The following is a 15,602-nucleotide window of genomic DNA, read 5'->3' on the forward strand; positions in this document are numbered from 1 at the left end:
CTCCGCACTACAGATGACGTCGTGCGTACCCTCATCTTCCAAGCCAACCTCACCCTGTCGTTTTGGGTGGAGGCCCTTCACACGGCCACATACCTCCTCAATCTCCGCCCCTCACGTGCCATTCATGGCCATACACCTTACTATCGCCTCCACGGCATCCACCCCACCTACGACCACCTTCGAGTTTTCGGTTGCCTTTGTTTCCCTAACCTACACGCCACATCTTCCCACAAACTTGCCCCCCGGTCTACTCGTTGCGTCTTCTTAGGCTACCCACTCGAGCACAAAGGCTACCGCTACTACAACTTAGAATCGCGCCGCGTCATCGTTTCACGTCACGTTGTTTTCGATGAGAACGTTTTTCCCTACATCTCTCCCACACCACCAACCAGCTTCCCACCAGCCACAAACGATCCCAACCACCAAATCTCGCTCCAGCCGCGTCTTCCCGATCCCCATGCACTAGCTGGGCCCCGCCACCCGTGCACACCTGCCACACCAAGCGATCCGCCAATCCCGTCGCCCCGCACACCGGCCACCCAATCCACCCGCTCCACGCGCTCCACCCCCACGCGCTCCACCAGCTCGACCGAATCTTCCTCGCCTCCTGCGCCGTCCCCACCTGCTGCCCCGCAGCGCACTACCTCCGACCACAATCCTGTCAACCAATCTACCTCGAATCGTGCGTCCACCTCGTCCAATTCTCCTCTGATCGGATCCCCCTCGGATCACGCGCCCAGCTCCGGCCCCAGCGGATCCAACCCAACCTACCACACCCCGCCACGTCATCCTCCCCATGCAATATCGATTCGGCCCCCTCTCAACGCGCATAAAATGCGCACACGCGCCAAATCTGGCTTCTGTCAACCGAAGCGCCTCTTCCTCGCCACCCAAATGGCTTCCCCCATCTCACCCATCCCCGCCACATATCGCTCAGCCCTCCGAGACCCTCATTGGCTACATGCAATGCAAGATGAATTTAACGCTTTAATCAAGAACTCGACTTGGTCTTTGGTTCCCAAACCTGCAGGTGTTAATGTGGTCACTGGCAAATGGATATACCGCCACAAGTTCAATCCTGACGGCTCCTTGGCGCGGTACAAAGCTCGGTGGGTTGTTCGGGGTTTCACTCAAAAGGAAGGCATGGACTATGAGGAGACTTTCAGCCCAGTGGTGAAACCGGCCACGATCCGTGTGGTTCTCAGCCTCACCACCTCTGGTTCTTGGCCCATACATCAACTTGATGTCAAGAACGCATTTCTTCATGGTGAACTCAAGGAGACAGTCTATTGTGCACAACCATCCGGCTTCATCGACCCCTCTCACCCGGATCATGTTTGTCTCCTCCGTAAGTCTCTCTACGGCTTGAAACAAGCCCCCCGCACGTGGTTTCATCGCTTCAAGTCTTTCCTCTTATCCCTTGGTTTTCATGCATCCAAAAGCGACTCCTCACTCTTCATTATGTCTCACGGGTCCTCCGTTGCTTATCTACTCGTCTACGTTGATGACATAATTCTCACCGCAAGCACACCGCATGTTCTTCACTCCATCATCCACTCCCTCAAAGCCGAATTTTCCATGACAGACCTCGGCGAGCTTCATCACTTCCTCGGCATTATTGTCACACCCAACCGATCCGGTCTCTTCTTGAGTCAGCAACAATATACATTAGAGGTTTTGGATCGCGCCCATATGCTCAACTGCAAACCTGTGTCCACCCCAATTGACACCACCGCCAAACTCTCTTCTACCGATGGCCGCCTCCTTTCCAACCCAACCACCTATCGCAGCATTGCCGGTGCCTTGCAATACCTCACCCTAACCCGTCCGGACATATCATATGCGGTGCAACAGATTTGCCTTTTCATGCATCAACCAAGGGATACTCACATGCAACTAATCAAGCGTGTTCTTCGCTATCTCCGGGGTACCACCCACTTTGGACTTCAGCTCTACAAGTCCTCCTCTCTCGATCTCATGGCCTATACCGACGCCGATTGGGCAGGTTACCCTGATACGAGAAAATCCACGTCGGGGTTCTGTGTCTTTCTCGGCAACAGCTTGATCTCCTGGTCCTCCAAACGCCAGCCGACCGTTTCCCGCTCCAGCGCCGAGGCTGAATACCGTGGCGTTGCAAACTGCGTTGCCGAATCTTGTTGGGTCCGTCAGCTTCTCCACGAACTACGGCGCCCCCCTTCTCGAGCCACCATTGTATATTGTGACAACATCAGTGCATCTTACCTCTCATCTAATCCAGTTCAGCATCAGCGCACTAAACATATAGAGATTGATCTTCACTTCGTCCGTGATCGCGTGGCACTCAGCGAAGTGCGGGTTCTCCATGTTCCGTCCAGTTCTCAGTTTGCAGACTTGTTCACCAAGGGGCTTCCTTCACAGGTCTTCACTGAGTTTCGATCCAGCTTGAACGTCCTCCCAAACGGCATTCCAGCCGAGGGGGGTGTTAACATGTATGTATGTAGGGCGCACGTCGCCTCCTAGTTTGTAGGATCTGAACTGACTACCCCGGCTGCGTGCCTTGTCCATAGGGTGTATATATGTAACACTGATGTATGTGTGATTAGTCAACACAAGAGAGCAAGTTTACTCTCCAACTCAAACCTCTCAAGTGTATGTGTATGTGGTGGTTAGGCTGGTTAGTAAATGCCACAGTCAAAGATCCTACAGTAGCATCATCCTGCAGTTGCTATAAATGTTGTAGCAGATCCCTTGCACTCATATCATCATATCACACTCTGCTGTTCACTTGTCCATCAATGCCACAGCGATCTCCATGTGAAAGGGGCAGCACAGAGATTTTGAAATGTGTTCTTCTCTTGACTGTCACATCTTGGAAAACCTACACACACTGCAATTGAAACTGTGCGCCAGGGTTAAGCAGAGACATAAGTACTATTAGTCCTAAATGTAGTACGTACAGTACAGGCACTGCTTAATTAAGGACGTGCTGCATTAATGCGGCATTGCTTCATGTGCCCATTGGTTTGGGGGCCTGCTCCATTTTTATATGGTTGAAATCTTGGAGCAAGAAAAGCGAGAGGCTTGCGTTGGCATTTGTCAGCAAGCATTGGCTTATTAGCAAGACAAGATAGGAGTACTTCCATTAATCTAATCCTAGAATCTCCCCGCTTCACAGTCACCACATGAAATTAGTGACGTACTGCCCATGGTCAGGGTAGACATAAAAATAAAAATGAATGAAAACTATTTTTTCCCCTCTGCCTAGTCGAGTTAAAAAGGTGCAGCATAAATTAAGAAGAGAAAGGCAAAGGAAAAAAGAGCCGTCTGTTTTGTGATCTTTATCCAGTTCCTTTTTGCAGTTGCAGGCAACACACATGCTAATCGGCCAATGGTGATGTTGTTGCGTTTGGATAACTGGGGGTGGTTTCTGCTCTGCGGATAATGAGGATTTGCAAAATGTCCACTATCTCTATCTGTTTCTGTTGAAAACAAAAAAGAAAAATGTCCACTACCAGTAGTTACTTTGACCAGAGGAGTAGGTGCTGGTGGGTAGATGGCACCGGTGGCTATGTATGTGCAGGGCAGGGCAGGGCAGAGCTTCTTGGAGCCTAGTGTGCCTTTCTGAAGCCACCATTCTGCTCGCTTGCATCATTGGCCTCTCTCCCCCACTCTCCCGCTTCACTGCTCCAGCCTTCAAGTCTCTTTCTCCCACCTCTGCTCCACTGCCCAACCCTTAAATCAATTCCGAGCACTCCACCAGCTAAATTGTGTGAGCTCTCTCTCTTTTCTTTCTTTTGTATTCTTCGTTGCATTTCTCTCTCCCTGTGTGTTGGCGCAATCTTGTTTGGTTCTTGATCACCTGCCATGGTTTCCATCTTCTGATTTGGTTGGTTTCAAGACAGTTTGTGGAGAATGAGAGAGATGGAGGCACTGGAGAAGAAAAGCCACAGATCCTTGGCCAAAGCCAAACCACTCAAGCCCTCCTACAACTACAATGCCCCATCCAGGCACAAGCGTTCCAAGAGGTTGGAAACATCATCATCTTCTCCTCTGCAAATTTCCCTCTTCCTTTTCTCATCTTGATTGATGCTTATAAGTTAGTGCTCATCAAAATGTTTTTATGCTTTGTAATGGCAGTGATTTGGAGGAGAAAAATGCCAACGATGCGCTGCATTCTTCGCAGAAAGCGTCTCATAATCAGCCAAAGTTGGTAAGTTTTTGTCCTTTTTCTTGTGCTCCATATAGTGCCACTGCTTCTCTGTAGATTTGAGATTTTCCCTTTTTTTGTGGTGTCTTCTAGAATGGCAGAAACTCAAACTCTCATCTGCAGAGCGAAACCAACAAGGGAATCCAGCCCAAGACTGACACGCAAGACTCACTCAGAAAAGAGGCAAGCATCATCTTTTTTTCTTTGCTGTTGTTAGCTCACAGGCAGAAGAAATCAGAGACTGAATCTTGAAAGAATTGCCACAACATTTTCATCTCCGGATGCCGAACCGCACTCAGCATCATTTTGGTCTAATGAGATGACGATGCTCTGACGCAGATTGTGCAGCTGGAGAGGCACCTTGACGATCAGCAAACGGTGCGCGGCGCACTGGAGAAAGCGTTGGGTCCCAACCCTGCTCCGCTCACTCTGTCCAATGAGAGCCCAATCCTCCAGGTGAGACTTACAGTTTTACCAGGAAATCTATCTTTCATTTTAACACCATCTGTTCATTCATTAATAGTAGTATGTGTTCATCAGATGAAACTGAAACTGATGTTTTCTTTTGGCAGCCCACTAACCAGCTGATAAGGGAGGTTGCCACATTGGAACTGGAGATCAAGCACCTGGAGCAGTACCTCCTAACACTGTACAGGAAGGCATTTGAGCAAGCGCCCACGGTGCCATCCTCACTTGTCGTCCGTCAGGAGGAGCCGGCGCCGCCAAAGCCGTCAGTGAGCTCACGGTCTGCGCAGATGGAGGAAACGCCCAAGCCAAAGGCCACCGCCGGAAGAGGTGGCGATGCGATGCTCCATTACAGCTGCCCTCCCCTTAGCAAGAGGAGGAATGGCACGATGATGGAGGACTGCTCTCCGTCCACATGCCCAACCAAGGCCATGGACTCTGATCATGGCCTGCGCAGCCAGTCCGCGCTGTCGTTCCGCGGCGTGTGCTCGTCGAGGATATCGCCGTCGGAGGAGAGCCTGGCGAGAGCTCTTCGCTCCTGCCACTCTCAACCTTTCTCCTTCTTGGAGGTGACCCATCTGAATTTTCCAATTCCACAGTTGGCTTCAGACAGTTTCATGTTGAAGTTCAGACACAACATACTACTGGTAACAGAAAATTCACTGAAATTTGAATAAATGTGCTGCAACGGCAACATTCAAATTCAAAATGGTTGATGTTACTGCTGCAAACTGTTGCAAGATTTTAAATTCTGTTACTTATCAGCTAACCTGACTGACATTATTATGTTATTTCGCAGGAAGGAGAGGCTGCTACTACATCAGGAGTGGTAAGCCTGGCTGACTATCTGGGGACTAATGTGGCTGACCACATCCCTGAAACCCCAAACAACCTTTCTGAGGAGATGGTGAGGTGCATGGCAGGGGTGTACTGCAAGCTCGCAGATCCACCTCTGGTTCACCACCGTGCATCGTCGTCGCCGACGTCGTCGCTCTCATCGACGACGAGTGTGGTCTCCCCACAGTACCTTGGGGACATGTGGAGCCCCAATTGCAGGAGAGAAGCCACTCTGGACTCGCGGCTGATCAACCCGTTCCACGTCGAGGGGCTCAAGGAGTTCAGTGGACCGTACAACACAATGGTTGAGGTCCCGTCGATTTCCCGCGACCGCCCGAGGCTTAGAGAAGTCGAAGATTTGCTCCAAACTTACAAGTGAGCTGCTCCTGCATTTTATTTTCGTACTCTCCAAACGTTCTTGTCCAAATAGGGAAATGTACGAAAATTCTTGTGTTCTATTGTTCAGTGCTACTAATGTGGTATGAGCAGTTGTGAATGAGCACTGATAGGTTTGACGTTTTCAGGTTAATTCTTCATCGGTTGGAGAGCGTCGACCTCCGGAGGATGGCGAACGAGGAGAAGCTCGCCTTCTGGATCAACATACACAACGCATTGTTGATGCATGTAATGCTTGCTTGCTCCCTGGTCCAGTCCATACTACTCACATAGATACAGTATATATTTGTCTGAATGAGTGAAATGATGAAGCGTTGGCACAAACTCCCACAGGCTTACCTCAAGCATGGCATCCCGCAGAACCATCTGAAGAAGACATCACTTCTTGTCAAGGTAAGGTGGGACAGCTGAATCAAGAAAGCAAGCGCCGTTCTTCTTCTTGCTGCTTTCTTGGGATGTGACACTGACAGAGGAAATTCCCTTTTGCCCAGGCCGAGTGCAAGATCGCCGGGCGCAGCATCAACGCGGCGGCCATCCAGGGGCTGGTCCTCGGATGCAGCACCCACTGTCCTGGACAGGTATGTACTCCCAAACCATGTATGGCTATGTTGCATCATTTGGTCAAGAAGGCATGGTGCTGCTTATCGAGTGGTAGTATCTCCAATGCTGCATCATTTGGTCAAGAAAGCATGGCGCAGATCGAGTAGAATGTTCCTGCAATACTTGATTAAATGTATGGACAAATTCTGATTGTAACACTTTGGCCGGCGCATGCAGTGGCTGAGGACTTTGCTGCAGCCAAGGATGAAAAGCAGAGGGAGCAAAGCAGGGGGGCAATGGCAAGCCTTTGCCATCCATCGGCCCGAGCCTCTCCTGCGCTTCGCGCTTTGCTCCGGGAGCCACTCCGATCCCGCGGTATGATATGAACTACTCTAGACTCTAGCACGCACCAGAAATTTTCAGATTTCCGAAAAGATGCTCCCAAAAGACGGAACACTCTTAGCATCGAGACATACATACAAACACTGTCGCGAGACTTTCTTTTGACTAATTGGATGTAGAGGAAACATGAGGAGTATAACCCTAGTAGAGTAAAGTGGAGTGGAACAAATGTTTCCCAAAGTGATAAAGCTAAATGCACCACGGCATGACACAACACAATGATGAAACAAAACTTAACTTGACACCCCTTTTTCTTTCTCCGTGGAATGTTGCTGCATCTTTTCTTTTGTTGGCCAAAGTAAATACTCCCTCCGTTCCTAATTACTTGTCTTAGATTTGTCTAGATAGGGAGGTATCTAGTTCTAGAGCGGCTCCTCGCCGGAGCGGCTCCTCGCCGGAGCGGCTCCTCGCCGTATCTAGACAAATCTAAGACAAGTAATTCGGTACGGAGGGAGTACCAACCAGCAGTCCAGCAGTAGATTACTGATCCATGCAAGGCGCGACGGGCATGCAGGTGAGGGTGTACACGCCGAAGCGGCTGTTCCAGCAGCTCGAGGCGGCCAAGGAGGAGTACATCCGCGCCACGGTGGGGGTCCGCCCGCCGGACCATCAGCACCGCCGCGGCAGGGTGCTGCTTCCCAAGCTGGTGGAGGCCTACGCCAGGGACGTCGGCCTCTCGCCGGAGCGGCTCCTCGACGCGGCGCAGCGGTGCCTGCCGGAGAGTGTGCGGGCAGCGGTGCAGCGGTGCCGGCCGCAGCAGCAGCAGCATCAGGGGACGACGGCGAGCAAGGCGGTGGTGGAATGGGCGCCGCACAGGCAGAGCTTCCGGTACCTGCTCGCCAGGGACCTCGCGTTCCCGCACCTCAGCTGATCGCAGCTTCCACGGGCCACGGCATTGGCCATCACCCGCATTGTTGCCGTGGCTGGGCCTTTGCTTGACTTGACTTCATTGATTAGTGGCAGTGAACGAGATTAATTAAGTCATCACTAAATTGTTGATAGATTTGGTTCTAGGATTACACTACTTATCTCCATTTTCTTGTGTGTATCTACTTTGTCCAAGGAGATGCGCGCGCTGTAAAGACATTTTGCCTTTTGTAGATAAAGATATGATGGAGGATGAGGGCAACCAATTGTTGTTTCAATCTTTTACAGGAAATTTCTTACTCTTAGTATTGAGTGCAGGGGCGGGCCCAGGATTTAAAGAGGGTATATTTAGAAATAGTAAGACTAACGATTCTTTAATAGCCTAAAGCCTATAATGGGGCATAATTGAATACGTAAAAGGCTGCTAATTTTTACAAGTAATGATCATTGTCACATTGTTACAAATTTATGGACATTCTCACATTACAAATTCGCATCACAAATCATGAACATTTTTTTAAAAAAACTCCTCCCATGCATTAATTAAGAGCATGTTCGGGAGCCCTCCAACTCTCAACTCCATCAACTCCAGGTCCAGATCTCACCCGAACGCTCCAACTCTTGGCTTTGAGGGAAATAAGCTGGCGATTCGGTACATACAAATTTGCTTGAGTTACGGAGTTGGCAAACTCAAACTCCGCGAAAATTGGGAAATTGGAGTTGTCGATAATCACACCGAGGGTGTCACTGCAAAGTGAAACGGCCGGTACCGGTTCGATCGATCAGGCAAGAACACCTGGTCACGCATCTCCGCCTGACCAGGCCTACGGCCCAACCCTTCTTTCCCACACTGTTTGGAATGTCATCTTGCTCCGCATGGGCCTGTAACATCCTAAATTTTCAGTTTGGATGTTATACATAGATCATCATATGCATATCATATTTTATTTGCATTTTGGTTGCGAGTCTAGAAATCTTAAGCAACTCAATGACCCAAGGAGAGAGTTGGAGATTTCATTTATTTTCATGTTCGAATTTTCTTAAATTTGAAAAGAGGATCATTTTGATTTTAATAATTTTTCTCTCCAAAATATTTCCAATACTAAAATAATGAGAGGAAATAAAATGACTTCTCCAAAATATCAGAGGAATATTGGAGGAAAAATATTAAAATTAAATAAATATTTTATTTCGAATTTTATCGCAATTTTATTTGAATTAGAAAAATATGCATTTTTCAAAACTGCATAATTAGGCCAGAAAAATGTTCCCCTCGTTCTAAATATTTTATTTAGACGGCGAAAATTATTTTTGGCATTTTTAGAATTTTTTTATATGTATTTAAGATTTTTCTTCAGCGGAATTTTATTTTTTTTAAAAAGTCGTGCGCCAAACTGGGCCGGCCCCGCTGGGAGCCAGGCCTCGGCCCAGCACCCCGCCGCCTCGCGCCGCGCCCGTGTCCCCGCCGGACTCCGGCGAGGAGTCCGGATCGTCGTCGCCGCCCCGCGCCCCTCTCGCCCAAGTCAGATCCCCGGGGCCCCTTTATATGCAGCCGCCCCGGCCCCCTCCTCCCACATCGCCAACCGTCGCCGCCCCCAAGCCACAGCAGCAGCAGCAGCGCCGTCGCCGCCTGCTCCGCCGCCGCACCGCCGCCCCGCGCCGACGCCGCCACCTCGCGCCGCCCCGCCTCGCCGGAGCCACCGCCCGCCACCATTGACCCGCCGCCGCGAATCGATAAAAAAACCGCCGCCGGTTTTTCTTTAAGTTTAGAGCTAGATCGTTTTTTTAGGGTTAGGGTTTTTCTCGGTTTTCTTCGGTTTCTCTATTTAGCGGACGTTCGTCCGAACGCTTCTGTTCATGAACGTGTTCGTTCTTTCGTCTCTGCTAGCGAACGTTCGTTCGTTAGTCTTTTATTTTTATTTTATTTCCGACCAGGGACCTATCCGCGATTATTTTTATCACAGATTAGCCTCTGATCTTCAAACGCCCGCAACTTTTTAACCCTTTGTCCAAATCCAGTGAAACCAACGCCAAAATCTTCGTCTCCAAGCCCTCTTTCCAGTTAACCAACTTGAACATGATTTTGATAAATTAAAATTTGGTTTCAAGCAGATTTGATTTCGAATTTCTTTTGATCGTAGTTTGAGTTTCGTAGCTCCGATTTGAATGATTCTTTTTGCAAATCGAAGCTCTTCATTTGAACTTTCAGTTTGGACTTTCTCATCTGAGTTTTACCCGTGCATCTATGCTTGAGTGCTTATGTATGGTATTGTTTGTTTGTGATAGAATTTCCGGAGTGCGAAGCATGCTACTACGAGTCTCTAGGGTTTGCAGATCATCAGCAAGACAAGTAACACTTTGATCATATCCCTTTATTACCCAGTTTTTATGCATTAGATTCAATCCTCAAACATTGCATGAGTAGGATCTGCTTAACATGTGAGTTTTGGGAAGTAGATGATGAGGTAGAACATATTGCCCCTTTTTATCAAACCCTGGAGTTACTTCTACGTTATGCTTATCCCACTATGCTATGCTTGTACACGTGGTTTGGTTGAGTGTATCCATGACATATATGAGAGCTGTTAAATAATGGTTAACTTGATGTGGCTACTTTAATACACATCTGGGTGGATTGGTGTAACATCCCAAAATTCTAAATTTTGGAATGTTATAATAAATAGATAGATTGATTGTTTGTTTGATTGTTGTGTGATTGATTGAGTGAAATTCGAAACTTTTTGAAAGTTAAATGAGAGGGAATAAAAGGACTTTCCCAAACTTTCACCTTTTTGCATTTTGATCTCCGTGAATTCAAATTCTTTTCAAATACAAAACCCTCGAGAGAAGATGACATGACTTCTTCCATTTAATTAAATGAAAATGGGTTTTTGAAAAGATTTGAATTTTATTTGGAAATATTTCAAATTCAGAAACTTTAAGCAACTCAATGATTTTCATGAGAGAAGATAAAATGACTTCTCAAAAATATATGAAATACGAGTTGGAAGTTTAAAAGGATCAAATTTAAAGTCCGTTCAAGTTATTTTTTTCAATTTGGAGTTATTTGGGTTTTATTCAAATTATTTTTCTCCAAAAATAAAATAAATAGAAAATAGGGTAAAATGATTCCCTACACCAGAAAATTGGAGAGAAATAATTTTGAAATCATTTTGATATTTTTAAAATGATTTTTATTGGATTTTAGTGGGGAAGTAGCACTCTTTGAATTGTTCGCATTTGTCTCTATTTTATATGACTTGACAAAAATGTCCACATTGTAGAAAATCGTTTTCTGAAAATTTTGATATATAATATGGCTATATAAAATTATATTTTATTTTCGTTATCCAGTTTTCCTTTTTGTTTCTATATAAAAAAAGAAAAAAAAACTACGCGTGCACCTGGAACTAACCGCCGCCCACATGCGTAGCATAGCAGCAGGCTGGCCCGTTTTTCTTTTGTTTTCTTTTGTCTTTTTATTTTATTTTATTATCGTTAAAGTTTAAATTTTTTTTGAAACAAATTTCAGAAAAAAATAGACTTCGGAAAAAAATGCAGCACGACGCGCGGCCGGCCGAGGCCTTTAGGCCAGCGCGAGGCGTTAGCCTTTTTCATCTCTGTTTCGTATATTTTCGTCTACGTTTAGTCCCACATTGCCTAACCTTTGACCTCAAAACTTTTTTCTACCTATAAATATAGACCCATATAGCCTCCAAAAATCATCCGAATCGGGTTAAATCAATATTTTGGTTTGACTAGATTCATTTAAGAAAAATATTTTTCTCCTCTCCGGCGTGATTTCTGGAAGTTGTCTCCTCTCTCCGAAGTTGTTTTTTCTCTACTTTATAAAGGTATCTTTCTTTGTTTTTTTCCTTTTATACTTTCGTAGCTTATTATTTCTAGACTAATACGATAGAACAACTAGATTATCAATTAGTCTACGTATTTATACATTAGACCCTACTCGTAGCTATTTTTCTTTCGTAAAACAGCTTGACCCTAATTTTTCAAATAACTTTTCACTCGTTTATCCAAATTAGATGAAACTAGCGTCTATAGCTTCGTCTTGTTTTCACCTATCCAGTGAACCTGTCACATCAAAATTTTGAAATTTTTAATTTTCAAATTTTGTTCAGATTCATATTCAAACTTCTTTTGAACATAATTTGAGTTTTGTAACTCCGATTTAGTTGATTCTTTTTGCAAATCGAAGCTCTTGACCTAAACTTTTTGATAAGGCCAAACTCACATAATTTTGGTACGGTTAGAAATTTTTTTATGTTGCAAGAGTTAATTGCTTGGTTTTGATGTTTTCCGAACTATCTTCTTCGTTCTTCCCGATCTTTTGAGTGATTGCTTATGTGTGGTTACTATTGCTTGCTCACGATAGATTGAATGGAGTGTGACGAGTAGAACTATCAAGAGTTATGAGTGCGAATCATCTTCATCAACAGTACAAGGCAAGTTCACACTTTGATCATATCCCTTCCATACCCAGTTTTTATGCATTAGTTTCACCCTCAAACATTGCATGAGTAGGACTTGATAACATGTGGGTATTGGGAAGTAGTTGATGAGGTAGGAACCTATTGTCCTGTATCAAACCCTGGGAGTTACTTATACGTTATGCTTATACTGCTATGCTATGTTCGTAGACGTGGATTTGGTTGAGAGTATTCATGACAGATGTGAGAGTTCATAATTAATGGTTAACTTAAGGTGGCTACTTAAACACACATCTGGGTGGAATGGTTGGGGCACCCTGGAGTACCCAGTGGTTTGCCCGGGCACCTGGAGAACCCAGTGCTTGCAAGGGGATCCCGGAGGACTCGTGTGATCACCCTATGGAATGCCACCCAAGCTCAAAGGGATCATAAGATTATTCATGCTAGAAACTTCTGTGTGCAGCCATAAGCTATTATGGGCTCTAGCATAGTTGAGTAAGTTGCGTGAAGCTCTTGAAGAGATAGACTAGCAGGTAGTGGGTTGTAGGTGGTATAGTCTATCCGGAGTAGAGAGTTAATGCTTCTGAAAGACTGTGTCTCGGTCATCCGTTTCTCAAACATCATGTTGTGCGAGAAATCCAACGGAGGAGATCGAGTCTGGTGGGGAAAAGTGCGCAAACCTCTGCAGAGTGTACAAACTAATCATGATTAGCCGTGTCCCCGGTTATGGACATTTTGAGTATCTGGTTCTTGGATTATCATATTGATCTCATCACATTACTTAAATAATTTGTTGGGTTAATGATGTTAATTTGGGATTGAGTTGGAGGAACCTTCTCAATATTTTTTTCAACCAACTTTGGAGTTAAATAAATTATATTCCTTTGCAGTAGGGAAAAATTGGCTTTTCGTAAAAACATTATAACCATAGAGCTTTTCCACCAGCCAAATATGCATGTAGTGATAGCTATTATTCATCATTATCCTCTGGTGTGAATTTGCCAGTACATTCAATGTACTGACCCTTTGTGGATGAAACGTCTCATGTTGCAGGACTTCTTACGACGAGTAAGTGATATGTTAGGGTTACGATTTCTACACTCAACTTTGCCGTTTGTGTTGATGGGATCCACAACCTTGTTGTTACTTCCGCTATTTGGATTATGGTAATAGTATTTACGTTATTTTATACATGTGATTTACCTCTGTTATAAATCCTCGAGTACTGTGTGTGTTAGCATACCGATCCAGGGATGACACTTAAGCACAGAGACTTGACCATCTGAGATTGGGTCGCTACAAGATGGTATCAGAGCACATGTTGACTGTAGGACGTGACCCAAGAAACTGGCAAGCCCATAGGAAGGATTTTCTCTAAAACTTTCTTTTTCAAAAAGATCTTTTACCTCTCTTCTCTTCTGTGCTTATTCAAATATTCCCTTTTATTGAGACCATACCCCTTTTCCCTTTTGACCACTCAAAGATTCGACTGATGAGACCACTCCAAGAAGGACAAGATATTGAACCACAAATACCACTTTGGAATGAAGAGGATTTTACAGAGCATTATAATAATGGAAACTACAATGGTTGAAGACTCCAAAGACTAGGAGAAATTTGAAGGCTCTGAAGAATTTACAGATTGGTATGACCTAGGAAGGCTACCATTATGGAACTGGTCAGACCATAGAAGCTGACAGTACCCGAGATCAAGGTGTGTCGGAGAAAGACCGGAACATGGAGAGTTAAAAACTCAAAGTTTTTGTCAAAAACCCTAAGGCAGGTGATATCAATTATTGAAGGATAGCTCATGGCAATGACAAGGGCAGAAACACGGCTATCCATGAGGTTATCGCCCGCTTACGTTATTGTCACCATGCTGAGTTAAGCATGCATATGCATGGAAGGATTGGATGGTAGAAGGCTAATGAAGCACCTATCAGCAAAAGATGAAGTTTTAACCTTAGCTGGTGTATCACCAGGATTTGGAGTATTACATCAAGAATTATAATATGGATCTTTAGGAAGCCGTATTTGACAAAGAAGCATTTTCATGAAGAGCTCAGGACCCTAGAAGCTGAAAGTAGCCAAGAAAGAGGAGCAAAACCTCGAGAATACCGGAGATTCGTCAGGAACTGAAGGACAGTAGGACCATGATTCATGACAAGGAAGTTGAAACCCAGAACTTTGGAACGCAACTCCAGAAATATTAAAGGACTTCATGAGAAACTTTGCGTCAACAGAGTTGATCCAGCAAAAGAACTTGAGGAGGACAAGCACAATTGGAAGAAGCCATCGGAGACATGAACAAGACCTGAAGAGTCTGGCGACGTTGAAGATTTATGGACCTTTAGAAGACCAAACCCCTGTTATCTACTTACGTTAGATGCGACGATGGTGAGTTGTCATTGTTTGATGTTTTTTTCGACAACCACAAAATAAAAAAAATATGTCTTTTCAAAACTATTGGTTGCATTGTGTGTATCCCTCTCTATCTCTCTCATCTCACCCCAAAACCCTTGGACCCAATAGAGGATGAATGGAGATGAGCTCGTATTTTCTGGACCAATGAGTTAGTTGGAGACAGACCGATGGATTCAGAACATGGAGGATCACATAGAGAATAACCCTATAGTTGGAAATGATATGACCCAGCATGCTCTTCAGTGCTTTGAAAGAGGTGCTGCTACTTGGTGGAGGATGTACAAAACCATGAATGGATGGCAAGGAGTAACCACTTGGAAAGAATTTAAGTTGACTCCATAAAGATCTCATCTTGTGTCCCAGAAGTTGAAGCCTTATGGAAAGGATATGAAGAAACCTTGTGCATGCAAGATTTGTGGAGAAATAGGACACACCCATAAAGAACACAAGGATGAATGCCCTAATTGTGAAGGAAGTCACTCAGTTGAAGAATGCCCAACTAGGCAAATTACTTGTTTCTTGTGTGAAGGGACTACCCACTATCCTGCTCAGTGTCACATTTACCCCATGGTATGAAGAACCGTACATCATAAGAAAGAAGTAAAGAAAGGAGCCCTTATGGAAATTTTAGAAGAACCCGTGATGAAGAAGATGCCGGGGACACACCCAAAGAAGAACCAATTAAACCCTGCACCAAGTCATGCTATTCAGGTGGAGAAGAAGGACACATCTCCCAGAATTGTATGAATGGGGATCTAGTAGAATTCCCGACGGAGGAAGTAGAGTATGACCCATAAGAAATAGAAACCATGATTGGCATGGAAAGGTTCAGGAAGAGAAGCAGGTTGGATTCCAGGAAGGACCTGAGTCATATCACCTGTTACAGGTGCAAGGAGTCAGGGCACTACCTCAGTAGTTGCCCAAAAAGGAAACCTCGAGACTTGTCAGAAGTAATATGTTTTCGTTGTAATGGAGCAGGGCATTTTGCCAGAGAATGCCCCAAGGAGAAGGAGACTTGTGATAATTAGTGGTGTCTG

At 45.4% G+C, this 15,602-nt stretch overlaps 1 protein-coding gene across 3 annotated transcripts; it reads left to right on the forward strand.

The window, feature by feature from the left end:
• The first annotated feature begins 3,545 nt into the window (after nt 1-3,545).
• On the forward strand, nt 3,546-7,973 carry LOC125537450 (uncharacterized). 3 transcript variants are annotated; one of them, XM_048700767.2, is made up of 12 exons: nt 3,546-3,748; nt 3,882-4,004; nt 4,117-4,189; nt 4,310-4,369; nt 4,526-4,642; nt 4,759-5,298; nt 5,451-5,863; nt 6,013-6,112; nt 6,218-6,277; nt 6,376-6,462; nt 6,662-6,799; nt 7,341-7,973. In XM_048700767.2, exons 2-12 carry the CDS (start codon nt 3,892-3,894, stop codon nt 7,695-7,697), a joined length of 2,058 nt encoding a protein of 685 aa, XP_048556724.1. In that variant the 5' UTR covers nt 3,546-3,748; nt 3,882-3,891; the 3' UTR covers nt 7,698-7,973. The 3 variants fall into 3 exon arrangements, with proteins under 3 accessions (XP_048556724.1, XP_048556723.1, XP_048556725.1); XM_048700766.2 differs by having other exon boundaries at nt 3,548-3,748; nt 4,280-4,369; XM_048700768.2 differs by having other exon boundaries at nt 3,552-3,748; nt 4,280-4,369; nt 4,759-5,220; nt 7,341-7,972.
• The last annotated feature ends 7,629 nt before the right edge of the window (nt 7,974-15,602 follow it).

This window comes from Triticum urartu, chromosome 2A (genome assembly GCF_056163025.1).
Source record: "Triticum urartu cultivar PI428250 chromosome 2A, HENAU_Tu73, whole genome shotgun sequence".
Classification (NCBI taxonomy): domain Eukaryota; kingdom Viridiplantae; phylum Streptophyta; class Magnoliopsida; order Poales; family Poaceae; genus Triticum; species Triticum urartu.